The sequence below is a fragment of the Equus quagga genome, chromosome 4, assembly GCF_021613505.1.
Source record: "Equus quagga isolate Etosha38 chromosome 4, UCLA_HA_Equagga_1.0, whole genome shotgun sequence".
NCBI classification, from domain to species: Eukaryota; Metazoa; Chordata; class Mammalia; order Perissodactyla; family Equidae; genus Equus; species Equus quagga.
The window spans coordinates 26,148,493-26,171,206 of record NC_060270.1 but is presented as its reverse complement, the minus strand read 5'-3'; the positions used below and the strand labels follow the sequence as shown (position 1 = coordinate 26,171,206).

Sequence of the window (22,714 nt, the reverse complement as noted above, 5' to 3'; positions counted from 1 at the left end):
AGTTTCTTATTACATAAATATAGAAAAGCCAAAGGAGGGAGAAAAATCCTGCATATTCCTACCATCAAAAGTGGTATTATGTTTCTTTACTGTCTTTTTACCATATGTGTTTTACATGTTTGTTACCTCATTGTCTTGTATAAATAGTTTTATATTCTGGAAAGGGAATTCAGAAGTGAATCAGTTACAACTGAAGCCTGAAATTTGGGGAGATGGGAGATCTTGAGCAGAGGTGGTAGAAGGGTGCTGGAAGGTGAGAAAACAGTACTATAGGTTGATGGGCAATGAGAGAAACTTAGTGAAGAATATCCACATGCTCAAAATAAAGAAGTAACTTCCTTAGCTAGTTATATCATTTTTCTCTTTTAATTATTAGTGGTAGTATGTTTTCTTTTTTTTTAATTACTAAGGTATAATATTTTATACAACAAATTGGGTTAAACGATTAAATAAGCTTTTGTTAGCAAGACTGCTAACCTACCATTTATAACTTGGTTCATTGGGAGTCCAGAGCAAATCAGTTTTAGACCACAGCCCATTTGGAATTTGGAATAGTTTGTGTATTTATGTGTGGGTGGGTATGTACGTAGTTGTGGTTGTATTCGTACAGATACATATATGTGGATACTTTACATTCATGTACATATGTAAATTTTATAGGGTCATATATATGCTTCTATTTCTTTTTTTTTAATTGTGGTAAAACATATAACATAAAATTTACCATTTTAACCATTTTTATGTACATTTCAGTGACATTAAGTACGTTCACATTGTTGAGAAACTGTCAACACACTGCATCTCCAGACTTTTTTGCTGTTTCTTCCTAAATGTAAATTTTATTGAGTTTATATTAAATGTGAAATGATGATCTGAAATAATGAAAAAACATCTGAAATGATTTTTTAAAATATTTCTGCTACTTTTTTTTAAGCCTACAGATGAGTTTTCAGATCTGCCTCTTCGAGTTGCAGAAATTACAAAAGAACAAAGACTACGAAGAGAAAGCCAGTACCAAGAGAATCGCAGCAGTTTAGTAGTAACAAATGGTGGAGGTAAACGTAGTTCCTGATGACATCCAAAGTCTTTATAATCACTATAACTTCTTTAAGTGGTCTCTTTCACATCCACTCCTTTTGTTTGTGTACCTGTAGCTTCTTCAACTCTTCTTTTAAAGACTTGCTCTTCTCATATGAGTGGAAAAAATTATTTTCCATTGGGATATCAGTTTCTGTTTTCAGGCTTGCAGTCCAAATACATTTCTCTCTTATTTTTATTTTGGAAAGAAACTTTATTAAAGACAGTTCACCTGGAATAGATCTTTGTTAATCTGGATTTAACCACAGTCTTCTTTTGAAGGACACTCATGTTTCACTTAACTACAGGGATGCATCCTGAGAAATGCATCATTGGGCGATTTCGTCATTGTGCAAATATCATAGAACGTACTGAAGGGGAACAAAGTTTGCCACCCCAAAACGTGTCTCTTTAACATGAGGATTATTTTAGGCTGATTATATTTTTAAAAGACTCAGAAAGTTTCTCTTGATAGCTCCCCCTTAACTGCCTAAAAGAATTCAGAGAAGAAAACCTGTCTCAGGAAGTGACCTATCACCTTAGCATAACATCAACTAGGTGGTAGACTGGTAGGAACCTAGAAAAGCCTTTTGTTTGGTTCTTCTCTGTGTTCTTCTGTTTCTTTGTGGCCAGTCATTTTCCAAATGTTGGGTCCTTTTCACCTTCCTGTGAATTGCCTGCCTTCCCTTTGAAGTTCCTGACTCTCCGCACCCCCAACGTCTTCTGTTGTCTTTGGGTGAGTATGGTATTTAAGGTGAAGGCTTCGGCCGTTTTGGTGAGTTACTCAGTTTTCCTGGGTTTCTCCCATGTATATATGTTATTAAACTTTTGTCTGTTTTTCTGTTAATCTGTTTTATGTCAGTTTAATTCTTAGACCAGCCAGAAGAACCTAGAAGGCTAGGGGGAAGTTTCTTCCTTCCCCGCAGTACTTACACAAACCTAGATAGTACGGCCTACTACATACCTAGGCTGTATGGGACTAATGTTACAGAACCACCGTCATATATGTGGTCCATCATTCACCAAAACATTATTACGTGGCACATGACTATACTATTCTCCTTTTATAAGATTCTCTCTGTGGTCATTAATTGACCTCTTTCAGGAATTCAGTGCATTTCTTGATGTTTACCTTTTCTTTCATCTGGAATTGTACTCTTCAAGGGCATCTGAATCTGAGTTTTCTTAATCTGGTATTTAAAAATTTGTAATTAATATTAATAAAAAATTTTGTTAATTTGTAATTGTTTTTATAGTTTATTAACAGACAGATCTCTTTCTGCTTCTTTGTGCTTCTGAGGCAAACTCTTGATTTTAGCATTTCATTCAGTATTGCTTTAGTTTAGATTACCAGATCCTAATGTTTAAATTTTAAGGGCCAGCTGTAAGAGAGAAATGACTTTGGTTTTTCAGAAATCCATTATATTATCTGAGAAGAGCTTTCATCTCTGAATGATGATTTCAATTAAGTGAAATTGCTGTCTTTTTGTTCCTTACCATCTTATATCCTTTTTAACTCCTATCACTTACCATTCCATTCACATTTCAGTAGTTTTCTTTTCAATCTTGCTTTCATATGAGATGTGTTTCCCATCAGTTCTTTTGAGACTAACAGTGATGTCTAGATCTGTGCTGTCCAGTATGGCAGCCACTAGCCACGTGTGCTTATTGAGCATGTGAAATGTGGCTTTTCTGAATTGAGATGTACTATAAATATAAAATACACATAGAATTTTGAAGCCTTTGCATGAAAAAAAAGAATATAACATATCAATAAGACTTTATATTGATTATATGTTGTAATAATATTTTAGATCTATTGGATAAAATAAACTACATTATTAAAATTAGTCATCTTTTCTTTTAACTTAAAAAAAAATGTGGCTACTAGATAATTTAAAATTACATATGTGGTTCACTTTTGTGGCTTGCGTTCTGTTTCTCTTAGACAGCCCTGGTTTAGATAGTATGAAAAAGTGATGTTACTTTCTTGGAAAGTAGTCGTAAAATGAACCATTTATTTAGTCACACAAGTTGTAGCACGTTGAAAAAAATGCATTTATGTACCTAGTTTCTTTCATAAACTTTTTATCCTTTTACCTATTATTTAATAACTCAAAATTCATTTTTATATTAGTTGCAGTTATGGAATTATTTAGAAATAATTGAATCAGAAAACCAAACTGAGAAGTAGCTTTTTCCAAGTTCAATTTTCCCAGCAAGTGCAGCTGGTAGGTAGTCTATAGAACAAGATACAGTGATGGCTAGGGTTTAATACATCTCTGGAGAAATCATCTTAGTAGCAAATTATTCTTTCTACTGTGCCATTTTAAGTGTCTTTTAAAAATAGTTACTTTTTTTTAATTTTCTTTTTACTTTTTCTCAACAAAGACCCCTAGTACATAGCTGTGTCTTTTTAGTTGTGGGTCCTTCCAGTTGTGGCATGCAGGACGCTGCCTCAGCATGGCATGGTGAGCGGTGCCATGTCGTACCCAGGATTCGAACCGGCGAAACCCTGGGCTGCTGAAGCAGAGCATGCAAACTTAACCACTTGGCCACGGGGTCAGCCCCCAAAAATAGTTACTTTTTAAACATGAAAAATAATGGGGCATTCCCAAACTTACTAGAGGAAATACTGATGTGGCTCTATCTTATTAATATGTTTCTCCTCAGTCACAGCATTTTTGAGAAGAAAAAATTCCTCAGTTGATTTCCTTCAAACCACAAACTGCTTCAAGATACCTATAATGCTGGCCTCTAGAAAATAATGTTCTAAATAGGAAAATCTTTGTCTGTTCTAGTTGTGGACAACAGTTACAGGAAGGGAAACAGTAGTTAGTATCTATTTCTTTATCTCCAGGTTCACTATCCTCCTACCCTTTCACTTTTCTTTTGAATTGACTGTTAGATTTTCTGCCTCCCAGTTCTTTGAAGAGATATGATTGAGCCCCAAATGTAAAACGTGGGGAAAAACCTAAAAGAAGATGTACCTTTCAATGTTTAAAAACTTTTCTTCCTCTCTTTGTCTCATAAACTCAAACTGTCTTGTTTAAAACAGTAAAGAGCTATCCAAAGAAAAAAGAAATATTGCAGTCTATATTCCAATAATTACCATCATGTACTGCATTTTTTAGTGAATTAGGACTAAGACTTTTTTGGAGCCTATTTTTGTGAGTGGCCGTGGACCAAACAATAAAGGCTTACATAATTTAAACTCCTCATTCCTCCTACTTCCAGAATAGAAAATGTTAGGGAAAAGGAAAGAATGCAATTTAATATGTTTTCTTGGCTGTCTGACTTGGATATTATTTTCTGGTGTGTGTATGGTGCGGACAGTGGAACATGATCTGGATCAGATTGACTACATTGACAGCTGTGCTGCAGAGGAAGAGGAGGACGAGGTGAGACAGCCCAAGGGCCTGGACGCAGACAGCCTCAGTTCACAGTTCATGGCGTATATTGAACAACGGCGAATCTCTCATGAGGTAGGAAACACATTTAAGCCTAAATATGTTTCATCCTCTAGTAAAAACAATTTATGATAGTATAAATTTCTGTCATATCAGTGATTTGTTTGTTTAGGCCTAATTATTTGTTTTATTATGTTTAGTTCCAGTTTTATTACTGAATTTTTCAGATTTTAAAAATCAGACAGTAGTCTTAAGTAGGCTTTAGGTTTATTTTTCAAATAAAAAGACATTTCAGAATTTTGAAGACAGAATAAAAGGAGTCCTGAGAGTATCCTGTGTCTTTGAAGAAAATGCAAAGGAATATGATGCTTTTTATTGTTGTTCTTACTGCTTTTTTATTGTTACTAACTGATGTATCATAGCTTGATCAATAATTAAGAATTGAACCAACTGCTGACTTTTGGAGCAACATACAAACAACTGTAGAATTTTTATAATGAGCTTAATTATATTGGAGCTTTTATGCTAAGTCACACAGAATACAAATTGTTTGCCATTAAAATTCTTGGGTGTCTCTTGTAGTGGAGCATTGAGTTGCCTTAGAAAACAAATGAGCATTCAGCCCACTGCACAATTTCTGCCAATTCCCCAAGGGTCTCAAGTAGAAATAGCATTCTTCAATATATCTAGTCAGCATAATAAAATGGCTCCACTTCAGTGTGTGTGATGTTAATGTCTGGAGTTGGTCCCAGGCTCTGAGCAGGGGTTATTTGAGAAACACTTGGGGCCTTTTTGAAGAATGATGTATTTAGCCTTTTAGAAATAAAGAATAATCACTTCAAGTGGGACATGTTATAGAGTGATATTACCATTCTTTAAAAAAAATCCTTCGGTTTTCCTATCTGAAGGCTTTTGAACACAGTATTTTTTGTTGGTGTTCAGAAGAGACTCTTGTATTTAAAGTTGGATAAAGTTATACAGATCAAAGCCTTGCAGCCCAGAGAGAGCAGTGTACCAGGTGATTAATGAAACTACATATGATTCAGGCCATAACATCCCTGATGGAGCAAAGGGCAACTACTCTCCAGTAAAATTTAAATTAACAATGCACATTATAATCTTAAAGGGAATCCTTTTTCTTTTATTGTGATCTTTCTCTTTGATCAGTTTATGGTTAATTAGGCTAAATAGATGAGGTATTTCTATTAAAAGTGAAAATGGCTGTTATATGACTGGTGAAAAATTTTAGTACTATTTCTTTAATCTATCATATTGGCTATTTTGTTTTCTAAATTCCAGCTACCTATTATATATGGTAGTCTATATGGTTCTGTTTCATCAGGCTTTCTAAAATATATTATCTATAAAAATATGATGAACAGTATTTTAGATGGAACAGCAAATAAATATTTTTTTATATTCTTGAACACGAAAAATGAGTTGTTTAGAAACTAATCTATTTGAGATTTTAAACACTCTGCTATTGTTTAATTTTATTATAATACCTGTTACATACCTAGAGGTATTATGATAAAATAGGTTATGACTTGCATTTATTTTAAAAATTAAACCAATGTCACATTCATTTTGTCATGAAAATTTCAAGTACCTCTTGCAATAATTTTAAATAATTGCAGTATTGTAAAACCAGGGTGGTAAGTCACTCATGTTAACATACTAGGAGAGACTTTTATTTAAAAAAGCTATATTCACTGAAATTAGAATAATTGTTCTCTCATCAGGATTCTAGAATTGCATCTCATTTTATATGATTCTCATGCCCACACTTTAAGGGAGTTAGCTTTACCCCTTGAAGTAACTCACCAAAGATTTTCTAGTTATGTGTGATGTACCTGTTTCTTGGAGGTAGACTATAAATTGTTTACATTTGATTTTGATATCTTTTTTGGATAAGTTATTTTCTTATTTTTCCCTTCAAGAATACCATTTTGATGATTATTTTTGGTGTTTAAATAAGGTTGTATTTCTTTCTATGGATTCTCATTTGACAAAATATATGCTATGATAACCTATAAGCCTCTACTTTTGATTTATAATTTTATTTTTCAGTATGTGGTCAATATCGTTTAAGCCAGTTTAATTTGCCTCAGTAGTGTTTTTTGAAATGACCTTTACCCTTTAGTTATAAGTAAATTAAATTGCCAATAATATTTCTCTTTTAATTGATAACGTGTTTTACCATAAATAAAAATTACTTTTTGCTTTATCTTGATATTTTACCAACATCCCCAGGACTATTTGTATGACTAACAGAAGCAACAATATGTGATAATAAAGAAGTAAAGAAATGTAATCTGCCCAATGAACTTTCTGTTTTTGGGAATATGCAAGAGAAGCTTAGCAAAATCAGGATAGGGTAGGTAGGAATTCCTGTTCTTGATGGAAGTTTGTACTAGACGACCTCCACGATCCTTTCCAGCTCTGACATCTTACCATGTAGTACATATCACTTTATGGTCATTATGAGTGTTTTTGTTTACCAAAGCGGTAATATAGCCGATAATGCTTTTAAACATAAACATTCACATTTGAAGAGTCTGTTAAAATATTTTTTAGTATAATATACAGATCCCTAAATGCCAAGTTGAATGTGAACTGTGGAATCATTGTATCCTGGATACATATGTTAAATTGATTTATTTCTGCTTTTTTTGCCCTAGGGTTCACCGATAAAGCCTGTACCCATGAGGGAGTTTCAAAAAACAGAAGACATGAGAAGATATTTATATCAAAACAGGTCTGAAAGACCAATTCTACTTACTAGTTTTTGTCCTAAAACTCAATAATAAGAGCATGAAATGATTTTGGTTTTGTGCAGATCTTTGTACAACGAAGATGTTTAGATACTATGTGTTTTAGATAGCATGTATTTAGAGCTGAGTGACAATGTGTCTTTGTGCTCATGTAATAGAAAAAGTAGTAAAATTGATTTATTGATTCTAAATTCAGATTGCCTAAACTATTACCACTACAATTATTTGATTTGAAGATGCCTATTAGCAATGAGATTTTATGGTGATATGTCTGGCTTTATGCATAAAGAGGGCTAAATGAATTTCGGAAGTCCTGAAATTTTTTTTACCTGAACTTTTGATTAGATAACAGAGAGATAAAGACAACAATATGTATCCTCATTCCTATCTCAATTAATATGATCTTTTCACTACACTTAGTGCCTCACAAAATATTTCTAAAATTAGCTTCACCATCTAGAGCCCTACTTCTTGTACTTGAATTCCAGAAAGTTTCTTGCCATAAACTGTATCACAATAGTTGAAAAATTCCCAGCCTTTGGTTCTTTGCTTCCTCTCTGTTTCTGTGAAGTCTTAAAGCAGTAGACTTGATATGCCTATTCATAAACAACGGTAAATTTACTATGTAGAAAGCATCAGACATAGTTCTTTACTTACACCGGACAAGATATTAAAATTCTTTAGGGGACTAAGGTATAGATGGATAAAGAAAATATGGGGAAAATACTAAAAGAAATCTTATAACATGGTCTTTTGTAGTCTTATGAGTTAGTTCATGGGATTTAGTTAAATTTCATATCTTTGAAATTTATCTCAGAAAGGCTTTTTATTGCCATGTGTGGCTATATTGACGGTGTGGTCTTTTGAGATTCCAGTTTCACGCGGGGGTTTCCTATTGCATTTCCCCACTCTGGGAGGACCTACGCTTTATCTCCTGTCCCTCTTGCCTCCTGCATCCATCATAAGTAAAGCTCAAGATCTCCAAGATTTAGTAGGAACCCTCAAAGTGAAAGCCAGCTTTTTTTGGGTTCAGTTAGCTTATGTATTCGTTTTCTAATGCTTATATTACAAATTACCACAGATTTAGCAGCTTAAAACCCACCCATTAATAGGATAGAAGTCTGAGCAGGCTTGCCTTGATTCTGTGCTTCGGGTCTCACAAGGCTGAAGTCAAGGTGTTGGCTGTCCTGGAATTTGTCTGAAGACCATGGAGGAGAACCCACTTCTAGGCTCATACAGGTTGTTGGGAAAATTCAGTGCCATGCAGTTACAGAACTGAGATCCCCATTACCTTGCTGGCTGTCAGTTGGGTAACGTTTTTAGCTTCTCGAGTTCCCCCACATTCATTGGTTCATGGCTCCCTCCATCTTCAAGCCAGCAGTGGCTAACCAAATCCTTCTCACATGTTGAATCTCTCAGATTTCCCTTTCTTTTGCATTTCACAAACCCTCTTGCTTTCCTCTTCAACTTTTTTTCCAGTTTTATTGAGAAATAATTGACCTACATCACTGTATAAATTTATGATGTACAGCACGATGGTTTGATTTATATAAATTGTGAAATGATTACCACACTAGGTTTGGTTAACATCTGTCATCACAGATAGACACAATAAAAAGAAAAAAAATTCCTCCTTGTGATGAGAACTCTTAGGATTTACTCTTGTAATAGCTTTCGTGTATATCATACAGCAGTGTTAACTGTAGTCATCAAGTTGTATGTTACATCCCCAGTACTTATTTATCTTATAACTGGAAGTTTGTACCTTTTGCCACCTTCCTCCACTTCCCTCTCCCGCCAATCCCCACCCCCACCCTCTTCTGCTTTTAAGCGCTCCCATGATTGCATTAGGCCCACCTAGATAATCTCCCCATTTTAAGGTCAACCAATTAGTAACCTTAATTTCATTTGCAAAGTCCTTTTTGACATGTGACACGTTCGCTCGAGTAACACCAGGAGGTGAAGATCATAGGGACCAAAAAGTCTGCCTACCAGACCTTAATCCAGAATTTTTGTTTTGACTTCTTTTTAGAAATTCTTGCTCTGCCAGCACTAGGAGAATCTTTCCTTATCTGAGCCTGTGCCCTCAGACCTAGGAGTTTGCCATTTATATTCACAGTCACTCACTATTAAGTGACAGGCCTTATATTCAAACTCAGTCACAACTAACTCTAAAGTCCATGCTTTTAACCACTTCCCCATGTTGCTCCTCCCAGACTAGTACATGGTACTGGACTCACTCATGTCTCATTCTTTATTGCATATATCCCAGTTAAAAATCTTACCCTACCACTCTGCTCTCCTCCTCTTATCTTGAAAACTTTAACTGAGAATCTACTGACTAGGAGTGCTAAGATAAATGTTGGCAAAGGTTAGTAAAAATTTAAGGAAGTTTTTTCCCAGCTTCAGTATTATCTTAAACCTTGTCTAGGGGGCCAGCCCCGTGGCCGAGTGGTTAAGTTCGCGCCCTCCACTTCCGCGGCCCGGGGTTTTGCCAGTTTGAATCCTGGGCGTGGACATGGCCCTGCTCATCAGACCATGCTGAGGCAGCATCCCACATGCCACAACTGGAAGGACCCACAACTAAAAATACACAACTATGTATGGGGGGCTTTGGGGAGAAAAAGGAAAAATAAAATCTTGAAAATAAATAAATAAATAAAAATTTTTTTAAAAACCTTGTCTAAGGGAGTTAAGTAATTTAATCCATACCTTAAGAAAATTATAAACATAATTTATTCTTTCAAAACTTATTTTTTAATGCCTAGGAATTTAAAAAGTAAAAGAATTTTGTGAATACTTCAAAGATTTGGAACCAATATAAGAAAAAAAATGTGAAGAGGAAGAAAACAATAGAGCAGCTTAAGTTTTTGCTGTCTTAACGTACTATATTTTTAAATTTCATTAAAGTATAAGGTAGACCAGTGTTTCTCAACAGGGAATAGCATCAGTCCCCAGGGGATATTTGAAAATGTACTTACGTATTGTGGGAATTGGGTATCAAAATGACTCCTGGTGTTACTGGCAAGCATTAAGGCTTAACTACTAAAAATGTGCAGGACATCTCGTACAACAAAAAAATTACCTGAAATGTCACTGGCTCTCCCATTGAGAAACATATTCATAGGTGAAAAGGTCATACAACTTGAAGTAGCATGGTGACACCAAGGAGTAACAAAGCTGTGATGGGCCAGCATAGCCTCTGGGGATTGGCTTGTGGGAACCATCAGTTCTCATGTCTTCCTCACTGCCGCTTTTATTCTCTCATATGCTGTGCTTTCCTCTTTGCCTCCATCTTTAACTCTTCACAGCTTAGTTTTTGCCATCTCAGGTAATTTTTTTTATATGTGTACTCATACTCTCTTAAATCTCTGTGCTCTTCCCTTGTCTCCTTCCTAGATCCTGTTGCTATAGAGCAGGGAAATGTGGTGTAGCAGAAGCACTAAATTACAAGTCAGGTATCCAGGCTCAGTCAATAAGAAGCCATCACTTAACCTCCGAGGGCCTCAGTTTTCTCATTTGTAAGATTAGTGGCTTGGACGCCAGGATTTCTGAGGCCCCTTCCAGTTCTCGTGGGCTGCATGCCTAGTAGTTGAGAGTGCAAACTACTGTAGAATCAGAAAGATAAGGATTCAAATCCAGCTCCACAACTTACTGGCTCCATCGCCTTGGGAAAGTTACTTCACTTCCATGCCTCAGCTTGTCAACTGTAGAATGAGAATTATAATAGTTCTTAATCCATAAAATCGTTGTGAGGAGTAATTGAGAAACACTGTGTGTAGAAAGCCCTTCACAGGGCATGTGTAGTATGTGGTAAGAGCTTAGGGAATATTAGCTTCTATGTGCCTCTGAAAAACATTGTCCAAAAAAACGATGCGAGTCATAGTTGATAAATGCAAAAGAAGTATCGATTACACATGTACATCAAGGGAAAAGTCTCAATTTTAGAGAAAAATAAGATTCTAAAAAAGACCTTTTCTAAGAAGAAAATCTCCACAGGTTGAGATCTTTGGAAAGGCTTGAAGTAAGGAATTAATGTATAATAACTGAAGAGATCTTGCTAGAGAAAAGATCCTCTGGTGGGTATGTTACTAAATGGAGTGAGAGTCCTGAATGCCAGAGTGAAGAATTTGTATTATTATTAGTAGGTAATAAGAAACTACTGGAGTTTGGTTTTCATTTCCCTAATAACACACTGATTTAATGCATTTAAATCAACCTGACAGGCTAATCATAGTTTAAAATTTCATTTCCTTACTATCAAAAGATCACAGCTCCAACACTGTTAGTTTTAGAGACACAGATGAGTAGCAGAGACTTGAAACACTAAATCCACCTCAGGAAAAAGATAAATATTATAAGAATTATAATTATATATCATAATTATAAGAAATAACACTGATAAAACTGAGAAGCAAGTTTTACTCTTATATTTTGTAAACATCAAATCAGGCTTCATCTTTTTCTTAAAAATAAAAATCAGCAGGGGCCAGCGCAGTGGCACAGTGGTTGAGTTCGCGGGCTGTGCTTCGGCAGCCCAGGGTTCGTAGGTTCGGATCCTGGACACAGACCTGCACACTACTTGTCAAGCCATGCTGTGGCAGCGTCCCACATACAAAATAGAGGAAGATTGGCACAGATGTTAGCTCAGGGCTGATCTTCCTCACCAAAAAAAAAAAAAAAAGAAAATCAACAGAATCTTTACTTTTGTTATTAAAATTGCTTCATCACTTGAAAGTGGGAGTAGAAGAGCTTTTCAAGTACAGTTACCAGGTTCTGTAGTATTCCAGATTTCTGTTGATAAAATGGTTTGTATGTGAAATGATCTCTACGTGTGTCTTATTTCAATTGTGGTAGTAAAGAAGATAATAGTTATGTGTGCTATAAAGAAATGATACTGTTTGAAAAGTGATCTCCAATAACTGTATCGTCACGCTGGCCAACATAGACCATTGTTAGCTTTCTGTAGCTTGATCAGTGATACCATCACGTGAAACATGAGTTGGAGACATCAGGTGTTCCTGTAGCTTAATTTAATGACTTGGGCTCAAGTTTACAAAGTGCAGTTAGTCTTTCAGTGCTGACTAGACAGTTTACCTATTGATGAATAGAAAGCTGCATTAACAATAAAATTTCACTTACCTTTTATATGTCCATCTGTCTTATCAAAGAGTTTTTCCTTTCTCTTTTTTCTTTTTTGGGTCAGAGTTCCAGTTGAGCCATCTTCTCTCTTGTCACTATCACCAAGTCACAGCCAGGTAAATTTTTTTTTTTCTGTTTTAGTTTGATTTTTTTAACTAAGATGGCTTTCCTCTTTTATAATACTTGAATACCATTAATTGCCAGATATCTGTAAACTTCATTACCTGTCTGGTTGATTATACAGTTAATATAACATGTGCACCTGATACTTGCTAACAGTGTTTTTAGATGCCAGACAGAAAATAAATCTTTCCCCACATGATGGCTTTACAGTACATAGACGAACACAGTGCGAAGATGGGAAAAGATTAGCAATAAACACATTTAAAGATACTCGAGAGGCAAAGTAAAAGTTGCTTGAGTCAGCAGTAGTTCCCTGAATTGATAAGGAATACTGATAAGTTGATCTGTATCCCTGCTTGCATGTGCAAAATGATACTTTTGTTGCAGTTGTCACATACAGACTTGGAAGTGCACCGGAGAAGAGAACAGTTAGTAGAGCGCGCCCGGAGAGAGGCCCAGCTTGCTGCCCTGCAGTATGAGGAGGAGAAGATAAGGACCAAGCAGATGCAGAGAGATGCCGTCCTGGACTTTGTCAAGGTGAGTCCTTTGAATTCATTGGATGATACTCCTTAAGTTTCTTAGAAGTAAGTGCTTATTCGTTTTGCTGAGGCTGTCAGCTTTTAGTGTCTTAATTAAAATGTCAACTTTGTTTTCTCATTCTGGGGAATCTTGAGTAAGTAATGTAACTGTCTCCTGCTTGTTGTTAGATTGATTGTCCTCGTGCAGATAGGCCTGAGGACCATCAGAAGTTGTCTTGCTCTTAGGACAGTCCTGTAGTCTCTTCCTCTTAATCAGCAATCTGTCATTAGACATATCACTGTACTGTCCAGCTGCCGTTTCCTCAATCTCTAGGGCATCAATAAGGATCAACAAGATCATGAAAGTGCCGTGTAAAGCGTCAGGTGCCATGCAAATGTAAGCTTGTGTTCTCTGAGCCTGTCTCTGACTTCCTCACTAGAGCGACTGCCAGTATTTGTAAGACTCACAGGCTTAATGCTTCAGAGTCATCTTTGATTCTTTCCTTTCTCTTCTCTCCACATCTGCTCAGTTAACCACCCCTGTTAATACTTCCTTTTTAAGCATTTTATACCCTCTATAGTTGCATCTAAACCTCGTTCATTTTTTTTGCCTGTGGTAGTTAAATTTTTTTGTTCTGAAATCGCCTTGGATTTCTTTCTTAATAATTAAATAATTATTTCTATTTTTGTTTGTTTAATATCTGTCTCTCCCATTTATCTGTAAACTCCATGAAGACAGGAACCATGTCTGTCTTGTTTATTCTGTTGTCCTCTAGACGCTTTCTTTCTTGTGTTTCATAACTCTAGCCAAAGGCCATCTGTAAGTACCATATACATGATAAATTCTCTTATTTTTTTTTCAAACGTATCAGGCGTATGATGATGATCTCTGATGTTCAGAGGGGATAACAATTTGCCTAAGCTTAAATACTCAGCTAGTAAGTGGCAGAGCAAGTTTTCTAGTCAAGACAGGCTGAACAGAAAATGGAAATAAGATTGATGGAAAATAAAGAGTTCCTTTAAAAAAAAAAAAAAAAGACAGCCTGGCTCCAAACCCTACTCTATGACCACAATGCTATGCTGACTCTAAGTAAATAATAATGACTAACACACTGTGTCGTAGTGCTGTTCTATGCATTCTACGTAAATTAACTTATCTAGCTTGCCTTCTGTAGAAGTCATTCAGCTAGTAAGAGATATCACATTGTAGACGGTCTTGATTAAATGTCAAATTAGAGTTTGGTCTTGATCTCTTAGGCAGAAGAGAACAATTTTAACATCTTAACTAGGTGAAAAACATGAGAGAAAAGATACTTCTGAAAAACGAACCTTCTCATGTTGAGAACGTGTTAGAAAGAAAGATGAAGAAAATGAAATAGAGAGTAACCATTCAGTAACCAACTGAACCATTCTGTGCCTTGAGTTTCCTTAATATGTGTAATATTTAACTATGAAATAATAACTATTTTAGAATTATTATGGATGCACTCAGTTTTTTTACTAGTATGGTGAGTGCTGCATCCCCTACCACCACAATGGATTTTATTAATTAACTATAAGAGGGTTTTCAAGAGAAGCATCATTATGTCTTATACATAGATGTTTGGTAAGTGTTGAATAAATCATTGAAGTTGCGTGAAAAAAAATAATAAGGTCCCAAAGCAACCTTTTGAGGCTGAAAGAATGGTTTTAATGCAAATCTAGCATTGTGGAAAAAAGTAGGATTTGGAGTCAGAAGACATAGGGGCAAATCTCAGGTATGCTACTTAGCAACTTCGTGACCTTGCAAATATCATAGAACCTTTCTTATCCACAATTTTCTCGTCTTTAAATGAGTAAGATTATGATGTTTATCTCACAGAGCAAAAGGTATACACTTGAGAGACTGTGTCTAAGAACACTTTGTAGAACACCCTGTAAGATACAGATGTTACCATATTATTATTTGACGTCATAACAAAAACTAGCAAATGGGGGGAAAGAGCCAGTTAGTATGGGGAATTGTGAGTTTGGTTTTGGATATGTTGACCGTGAGGTGGCAGTGGGGTTTCCAGGTGGAGAGTTTCCACAGGCAGTTGAAAATGCAAACCTGAAATTTGGCTGATAGGAGAGAGCTAAAGCTGTTAGCGTTAGAGTGATATTTAAAGCCGTCAAGGAGAGAGAGAGTGCTTTCATTGAGAGGACCTAGTGAGCCGTCACTGGTCTGATTGCGAATGTGTTTGCATGCATGTATGTATAAAAACATAGTTTTTAAAATTTCTGTTTCTAGATGCTTGTAGATACACGAAATACCGTTTGTCAGTTTATCGCTTTTCGTCATTTAAACTATAAGCTATTTAAGGGAAAGGGCAATATCTTCTAACATGTAGATCTAGGAAAGTGCTATACACAGGAGATACAGATGTTAATGTGAGTGATTATTTTAGTAAATAGAATTGATCATTTCCAGTGTTCCAGATTCTAACCAACATCCCTTTTTTTGGGGGGGTGGGGGTGTATAGCAAAAAGCATCCCAAAGTCCACAAAAACAACCACCCGCCTTAGATGGTGAGGTAAGTCTGTGTAATCACCTTCTCTTTGGAATTTTTATTATTGCAATGGAAATGAAATGTTTGCATGTGACTATCATGTGTTTTCAGTGATAAGTATTGCCATTTTACTTTTTCCCCTCACGAAATTCTACTTCTTAGGGAGGAGAAGACACAGGCCAGGGAGTTTATCAGAGTCTGTAGATCGGGGGTTTTTAAATCTGTACACATCCATCTGGAGATTATTTATTTCCCTTCCCCATCCGCACCAGAGGTATCATCTCCCTCATGCGTTCTCAAAGCCTGCTATATAGAGTCCTGAGAGCTGTATCTGGCACAGGTGAATGGTGTCGTGTTAAACAAAAAAGACTCTACAAAGTGTTTCAGCTTCAGTGCTCATTTCCTAAGGGCGTATGTTATTGATTATATTTTGTGCACATTAGTCTCATAATATTAAGTAGTACATATGCATTACAAGTTAACATGTAAAATTAATTGCATAACCTTTTAAAAGTTTACACACCTGTTTTGGTCTGTTGAAATGAAGCTTACTAAATGAGTATTTGTATGTTGTTGACTTTCTCATTAGCCATTTTCTTTTCTCTTTGCCTTCTCATTTTTTTAGTTTATGATCATTACTTCCTTTAAAAATGCAAAGGCACTGTTTCATGTGAATTTTGACTTGGCTTTTTGTAAAATAAGTTATTTGAAAACCTAGTACATTGGGCTTTACAGGCATTGATTTTCAGCAGTGTTTTTACAGCACAAGTGTTTCTAGAATGGTAAAATGTGTTGTTTTAAGTGACCGATTATAAAGGTTTTTTTTAATCTATTGGACATATAATAACCACTTTTTGTTTGTTTATATGAGAACTTATGCATTGGTGTAATACCTGAGAGATTCGCTCAAGCATTTTCTGTTGTCTTTCCTTCACATGGTAATAATTCCGTACAAACCTTTGACAACCAAAGTTTGATAAGTTAATACACTCTTCCTTTTTTACCCCAACGTTTCTTTCTTGATGGTTATTCTGGAGTAATTCGTTATCTAAACACGAAAGCTTCTCAGAAAAATAACATGTACAGTTTTAAAATTTCCAATTGTGTTCTTGTTTTGTCTGAGAAAGGTAGTGAAGAGGTGCTTCGACTAGAAATCATGACTCTTGGGTTTAGTGTTTTCAGTGTGTCACTGGCTCATTAAGTAACCACAAGTTCTTTATGTTATTGCTACATCTATACTTTAGCTTACTATTTTGTGAACAGAGAATAATCCCTGTTCCCTCCTTGCTTTAGAAAGTCTTTAGGCAATAAGACCATATTTGAAGTTGTTTAAGCTCTTTGGAAGAGAATCATTATTCAGAATCAACTTATTAGCTATTATGATGCATGGATTCTAAGGACTGTGAATGCGGTCTTGTATGTCAGCATCTTCACAAGTATGTCTTAATATGTCTCTTTGTGTATTTGTGAAATATGTCGTGTGTGCAGTTTGTTTTTGACATTGCTTCATTTTTCTCCACCTCTCCAGTGTCCCTTCCCATCCAGAAGGTCTCAGCACACTGATGATAGTGCCTTGTTAGTGGTAAGAGCCTTGCCCAAAACAGAGTTTACATTGCTATGTCTAGAAGAGATTGGAGAGTAGCTGTTGTGCTTTTCATTCAGAAATGGTGTACGTACCATAAAACACGATGAGCATCATTATTAAATGCTTTACAGATAGCTGCAACGGTTTCCCTACATAACTGTTCATGATTTGCCCAGTGTCCCAGTGTTCTGCAGCTATGATTCAAATATCTTTGTTAGTGTTTCCAAAAGTAAGACATTTGCATTGAGAACCATATTGTATGTGTGTTGGGAGGAAAGGCCATAATAGATTACTTTTTTAAATGTCATTTCTAATGCTAGGGGCACCTACTTTATTAATCATTAATTTGGCCCATGAGTCACCTGTGTGTTAAATGGATTCTCTTATTCCATGACGCGAATTACACAACTGTATATTTGGCGTCCTATTTTATTATCTATTTTAAGCTACTGAAAATCCCAAACTTTTAAAAAATACTTAGAGCTCAAGATTATCCCTCCATGCCCTTTTTTTTTTTTTTTTAAGATTTTATTTTTTCCTTTTTCTCCCCAAAGCCCCCCGGTACATAGTTGTGTATTCTTCGTTGTGGGTTCTTCTAGTTGTGGCATGTGGGACACTGCCTCAGCGTGGTCTGTTGAGCAGTGCCATGTCCGCGCCCAGGATTCGAACTAACGAAACATTGGGCCGCCTGCAGCGGAGCGCGCAAACTTAACCACTCGGCCACGGGGCCAGCCCCCCTCCATGCCCATTTTTGAAACTCAGGGAAACATTAACTTGAAATGCTATCTATTGATCATTTTTACACTCGTTTACTTTTATTGCCTGTTTCATCAGCTGAAAATGAATACAACATGCTTATTGAAAGTCTTTTATCAGCCTTGCAAGAGAATTCTGTTGACATAATTGCTTTTCCCATCATGTTTTATGTTATTTTTTCACAGTAGTATTGAAAACTTGAAGTTCAAAAGTCTAGCCTCTGTAGCAGTTCCTGTCTTATGTGCTCGTAACTGCTGCGTTTGTGCATACTGCTGTGTGAACCCCGTACTTCAGGATGCCGTTTCTACTACATAAACTTCCATTGTCGAGATTTCTGTGTGTTCTGCAGTCATCATTTCCTTTGAGATGGATAAAGCACATTTTAACTGGGCAGTTTTGTAGATAAATACAACCACCAGCCTCTGGAGTTTTAGTGGAAGTTAATTGGCATGAGGAGCAAATCATAATTTAAATAAATGCAGAAGAATATTGAGAGCCCCTGATGATCCAGACACTTTACCAGAATTATCTCATTCACTCTTCATGGCAACCTTAAGAGTTAAGGTTAAACTTATCACCATTTCACAAATGATTGCTGAGGCACAGACTGTCTTGTCTAGAATGAGACCTGTCCAAGGTCATGTAGCTAATAAGAGCAAGGCTGGCTTCAAATCTAGATCTGGCTGATTTCAGAGCCTGCATTCAGCACCGTGCTGTATTGCCTTCCATACTGTAATTGAAAACAATTTAGGAAACTGAAGATCAGATTTAATAACACATATAGTAAGTGATATAAGCCTGAGTGCCCAAACTGTTTTTTTGCTGAGCAAGATTAGCCCTGAGCTAACATCTGTTGCCAATCCTCCTCTTTTTACTTGAGGAAGATTGTCCCTGAGCTAACATTTGTGCCAATCTTCCTCTATATGTGGGACGCTGCCATAGCATGGCTTGATGAGCGGTGTTTAGGTCCATGCCTGGGATCTGAACCTGTGAACCCGGGGCCGCTGATGTGGAGCTTGTGAACTTAACCACTACACCACCAGGCCAGCCCCTTGAGTGCCCAGACTTTTTTGTCAAGGAAAACGTGGAGTTTGGAAAAACAACAACAAAATCCCCTTAGCATGAAATTTGAAATGGCTTTCAGGCATTTTCAAAACACATACCCTTGTATTTTAGTTATCAGTATTCTTGTCTGACCTAAATTAGATGGCATTTAAAAGCAGGAACCGCGTCTCACATATTTTTGTATGCCAAATAGTGTCCAACACTGTGCAAAAAGAATCAGATTTTAAGTCAGGCTTCTGATCTTCTCAAAACGACTCTTTAGTGGCTTCATACAGTAGAATAAGTCCACACTTAACACAGCCTACCAGCTCCTGTGCACTCTGCTGCTGTCTGTCTCTTGTCTCTGGCCTCATGCTATACCAGCATTTTTTCAGCTCTTCAAACATGGCAAGCCCTTTCCTACCTCAGGACCTTTGCAAATGCTGTTCTGTCTGCATGGAATGCCTTTCCCTCCCTGCTTATACCCCTTGGTTAATTCCTACTCATCTGTCACGTATCAGCTTAAATGACACATCTTTAAAATGGCTTTTCTGCATACTCCATGCCCAAATCAAATTTATGTCTCCAGTTATTTTTTTTCTTCATAGTACGTTTACATACATAGGTGTGTTTTGTTTTATGTCTCTCCCCATTAGACTACTAGGCCATAAGTTTCATGGGCATACAGGGATATTCTCTGTTGTACTCACCTAGGTATACTCGGTCCCTGTCCTAGTTCATAAGATATATTAGGTGCTCAATAGATATTTCCCGAATGAATATGTAAATGCTGTGCATCTAATAATTCCTCACTAAGTTGTTTCATGATGAGACAGTCTGATGATATAGCAAGGTAAATGTTGAATTTGATTTAAAGACCTTGAAATACAGGATTTGAAATAAGTGTTAGTATCATTTAATATCAGTTGCACTAACGTTCTCTTAGGGCCACCTTCAGTCCGGGGTGCTTTCATCTCCGTCCAGGCTGCATGCGTATCCCATCTCTAGGCGCCCGAGAGTATCCAGGCTCATTTCACTTCCCCTTCCCTCCTCTCTTTTTTTTCCTTCTTTGCCAACATAGTGGCTTTTAGCCTTTTTATATTTGAAACTGACAGTAATTCCAGTGCATTTGGTTATAAGGAGGCCCAGGAAGTCTAAATAGGTGAAGCAGACAGTGTATAGCTGTTGTCACAGTCTTATTCTTTGATACATTTCCTTTTTCACTTTTTTCTGCCTTAAGATAGATTATGTTGCAGTGTATGTTACATGCTTCTTTTTGCAAACAAACAAACAAAAGGCCTTGCTATCTATCAACACTCATTAAAAATACAGTTGTAGGGGCTGGTCTGGTGGCATAGTGGTTGGGTTTGTGCATTCCGCTTTGGTGGTCCAGGGTTCGCAGGTTCAGATCCTGGGCATGGACCTACACACCACTCATCAAGCCATGCTGTGGCAGTGTCCCACATACAAAATAGAGGAAAATTGGCACAGATGTTAGCTCAGCAACAATGTTCCTCAAGCAAAAATAGGACGATTAGCAACAGATGTTAGCTCAGCGTCAATCTCCCTCATAAAAAAAAATACAACTGTTGTATATTTTTTAATATGCTTTTTTTTGGTGAGGAAGATTGACCCTGAGCTAACATCTGTTGCCAGTCTGCCTTTTTTTTTTCCTCCCCAAAGCCCTAGTAAATAGTTGTACATCCTAGTTGTAAGTGCTTCAATGTGGGATGCCGCCACTGTGTGGCTTGATAAGCGGTGTGCAGGTCTTGCGCCCAGGATCTGACCCGGCAAACCCTGGGCCACCAAAGCAGAGTGCGCGAACTTAACCACTATGCCTCCGGGCCAGCCCCACTTGTATTTATTTACTGACCATCTACACACCTGTTTCTAAGCACCCACATGTGTTCTTGTTCATTTTTCCCATGGTTCAGATGTCTGTGGTCCTAGTTTAAATTTTTTTTAATGATTTAACTTATAAAGGCTTGAATATCTTTAAGCCTTTGGCATTTTGTTGTTTTAATAGGTACAGTCTTATCCAATGCCCTTTGTCAACGTCCTGTCTTCTCTGATTTTCACTCCCCATCCAATGAAAACATTGTCACATTTTGAGCAGCTTTTATCTGTAATCGTACAATAGATTCTAACACTTACTATCTCTAATTATATCTCTAATATATCTAAGTAGTTGTATGTAGGTTGGTGAAAGGATAAAGGATTCAAAGAAAAGGAAAATTCCATTTACCCTCCTATAGGTCACTTGAACTTTCACAGAGGCAGAAGTGAAATGCTTGTTCTTCCGTAAGGTGTGGTGCAGAATCCTCATGTCCTGTCTTCTCACATCAGAGCCATTAATTGGAATTATAATAAATCTAATTTTGGGTTAACATTAAAAAACTATTGTCCTTATTCATGCCAGTTCTGCTCAGTTACAATGAGCTCTGTGACTGGATTTGTTTCCCCTGTCTTAGGAACAGCACAGGACTCATTAGTTTCTAAGGCTGTTTTGCTAAAAAATTTTGATGTTCTCAGTTTTATTTCTATATAAAATAACTTTTAATAAATCTTGTCTTTCATTTCTTGAATAATGTGCTATGAGGTATTGAAATAGTTTGAGTTATACAGATGGGAAAACTGTGTTTTATAAATTATGGCTTTTTCCCCCTAAGTATTCTCTTTCTGCCCTATCAATATCTTAGTAAACCATTTGAAGGTTTGTCAGTGACGTTTCCTTTTCTGTTTTCACTGACCAGATCTGCCTGCCTGCCGCCTGCCTGACATTTTGCTAACATAAATGCTGCCTTCTGTTTCTTCTCTTTCTCTTGAAATGTAGTCGCTGTCAGGGTTGAGTCAAGTGGGCTGTGCTGCTGTCCTGCCTCATCCTTCTGCCTTCACGCCTCTTAAGGTATCCCTTGTTGTAACTCACCAGGAGCTTTGGGGAGGGCGTGGGCAGGGGAGTGGTTACATTTTCCAGTGGGTTGGTCTGACAGCAATCTGAAATGTAGGATTACACGAAGTATACCTAAGCTTGTAAAACTATTTGAGTTTAACGTTAATTTCACTTGAAATTTTTTGAAAGTTCTATTACGCTAGAAACATAGAGTTAATTTTTAAAATTGAGATTCTATTTGAAATGTCGTCCTAATTTTCTCATCTAAGATTATTTTTTGTCATGATTAATTATTTTACTTGGGCTAATATTTAATATCAAATTAACTCCATTGTCTAATGTGCATGCAAAATTATTTGAGTCCTAGTCGCCAAAATTGTCACTGCCACAACCCTCTTACAGTAGAGGTCAGCAAGCTATGGCCCCCAGGACACCTGTTTTTGTAAATAGTTTTATTGGTACACAGCCACTCCCATTTGCTTATGTATCGTCCGTAGCTGCTTTTACGCTTAACAGCAGAGTTGGAATACTAGTTGTGATGGAGATCATATGGCCTGCGAGCCTAAATAAAGAACCTGTGCTAGTTTATTTTTTGAAGGGGTGGTAATTCCATATTTGTTATCATATGATACATAAGAAATGATTAATAATCCTGACTGTCAAGAAGGTGTTCACCTTGTCTGATTTATATGTGTCCTCCTGTGGTTTACATTTATTTCTTCTGTTCTTTCTGGAGTGGCGATTTTCTAGTTAGTTAGCAGTCTTTATGTAAGAATCTTTATATTTGAAAACTATTATGATGCCACCCTTGTCTTCTCTCTAAATACACTCTGGTTCTTTTACCTGCCTTTCCCAGCTTGTGCATCC

The 22,714-nt window shown here is 36.7% G+C and overlaps 1 protein-coding gene across 9 annotated transcripts in view; it reads left to right on the top strand.

Annotated features, from left to right (window-relative positions):
• LRCH3 (leucine rich repeats and calponin homology domain containing 3) overlaps positions 1–22,714 on the top strand; it is a 102,121-nt gene that overhangs the window by 56,205 nt on the left and 23,202 nt on the right. For 3 of the 9 annotated variants that reach the window (XM_046658551.1, XM_046658548.1, XM_046658554.1), the window contains exons 8-15: positions 935–1,055; positions 4,414–4,562; positions 7,169–7,245; positions 12,468–12,519; positions 12,914–13,063; positions 15,546–15,596; positions 17,101–17,154; positions 21,791–21,862. In XM_046658551.1, the coding sequence (XP_046514507.1) occupies positions 935–1,055; positions 4,414–4,562; positions 7,169–7,245; positions 12,468–12,519; positions 12,914–13,063; positions 15,546–15,596; positions 17,101–17,154; positions 21,791–21,862 (726 nt within the window). The remainder of the gene's footprint in view (positions 1–934; positions 1,056–4,413; positions 4,563–7,168; positions 7,246–12,467; positions 12,520–12,913; positions 13,064–15,545; positions 15,597–17,100; positions 17,155–21,790; positions 21,863–22,714) is intronic. The other 6 variants (XM_046658556.1, XM_046658550.1, XM_046658549.1 and 3 more) reach the window with 5 other exon arrangements.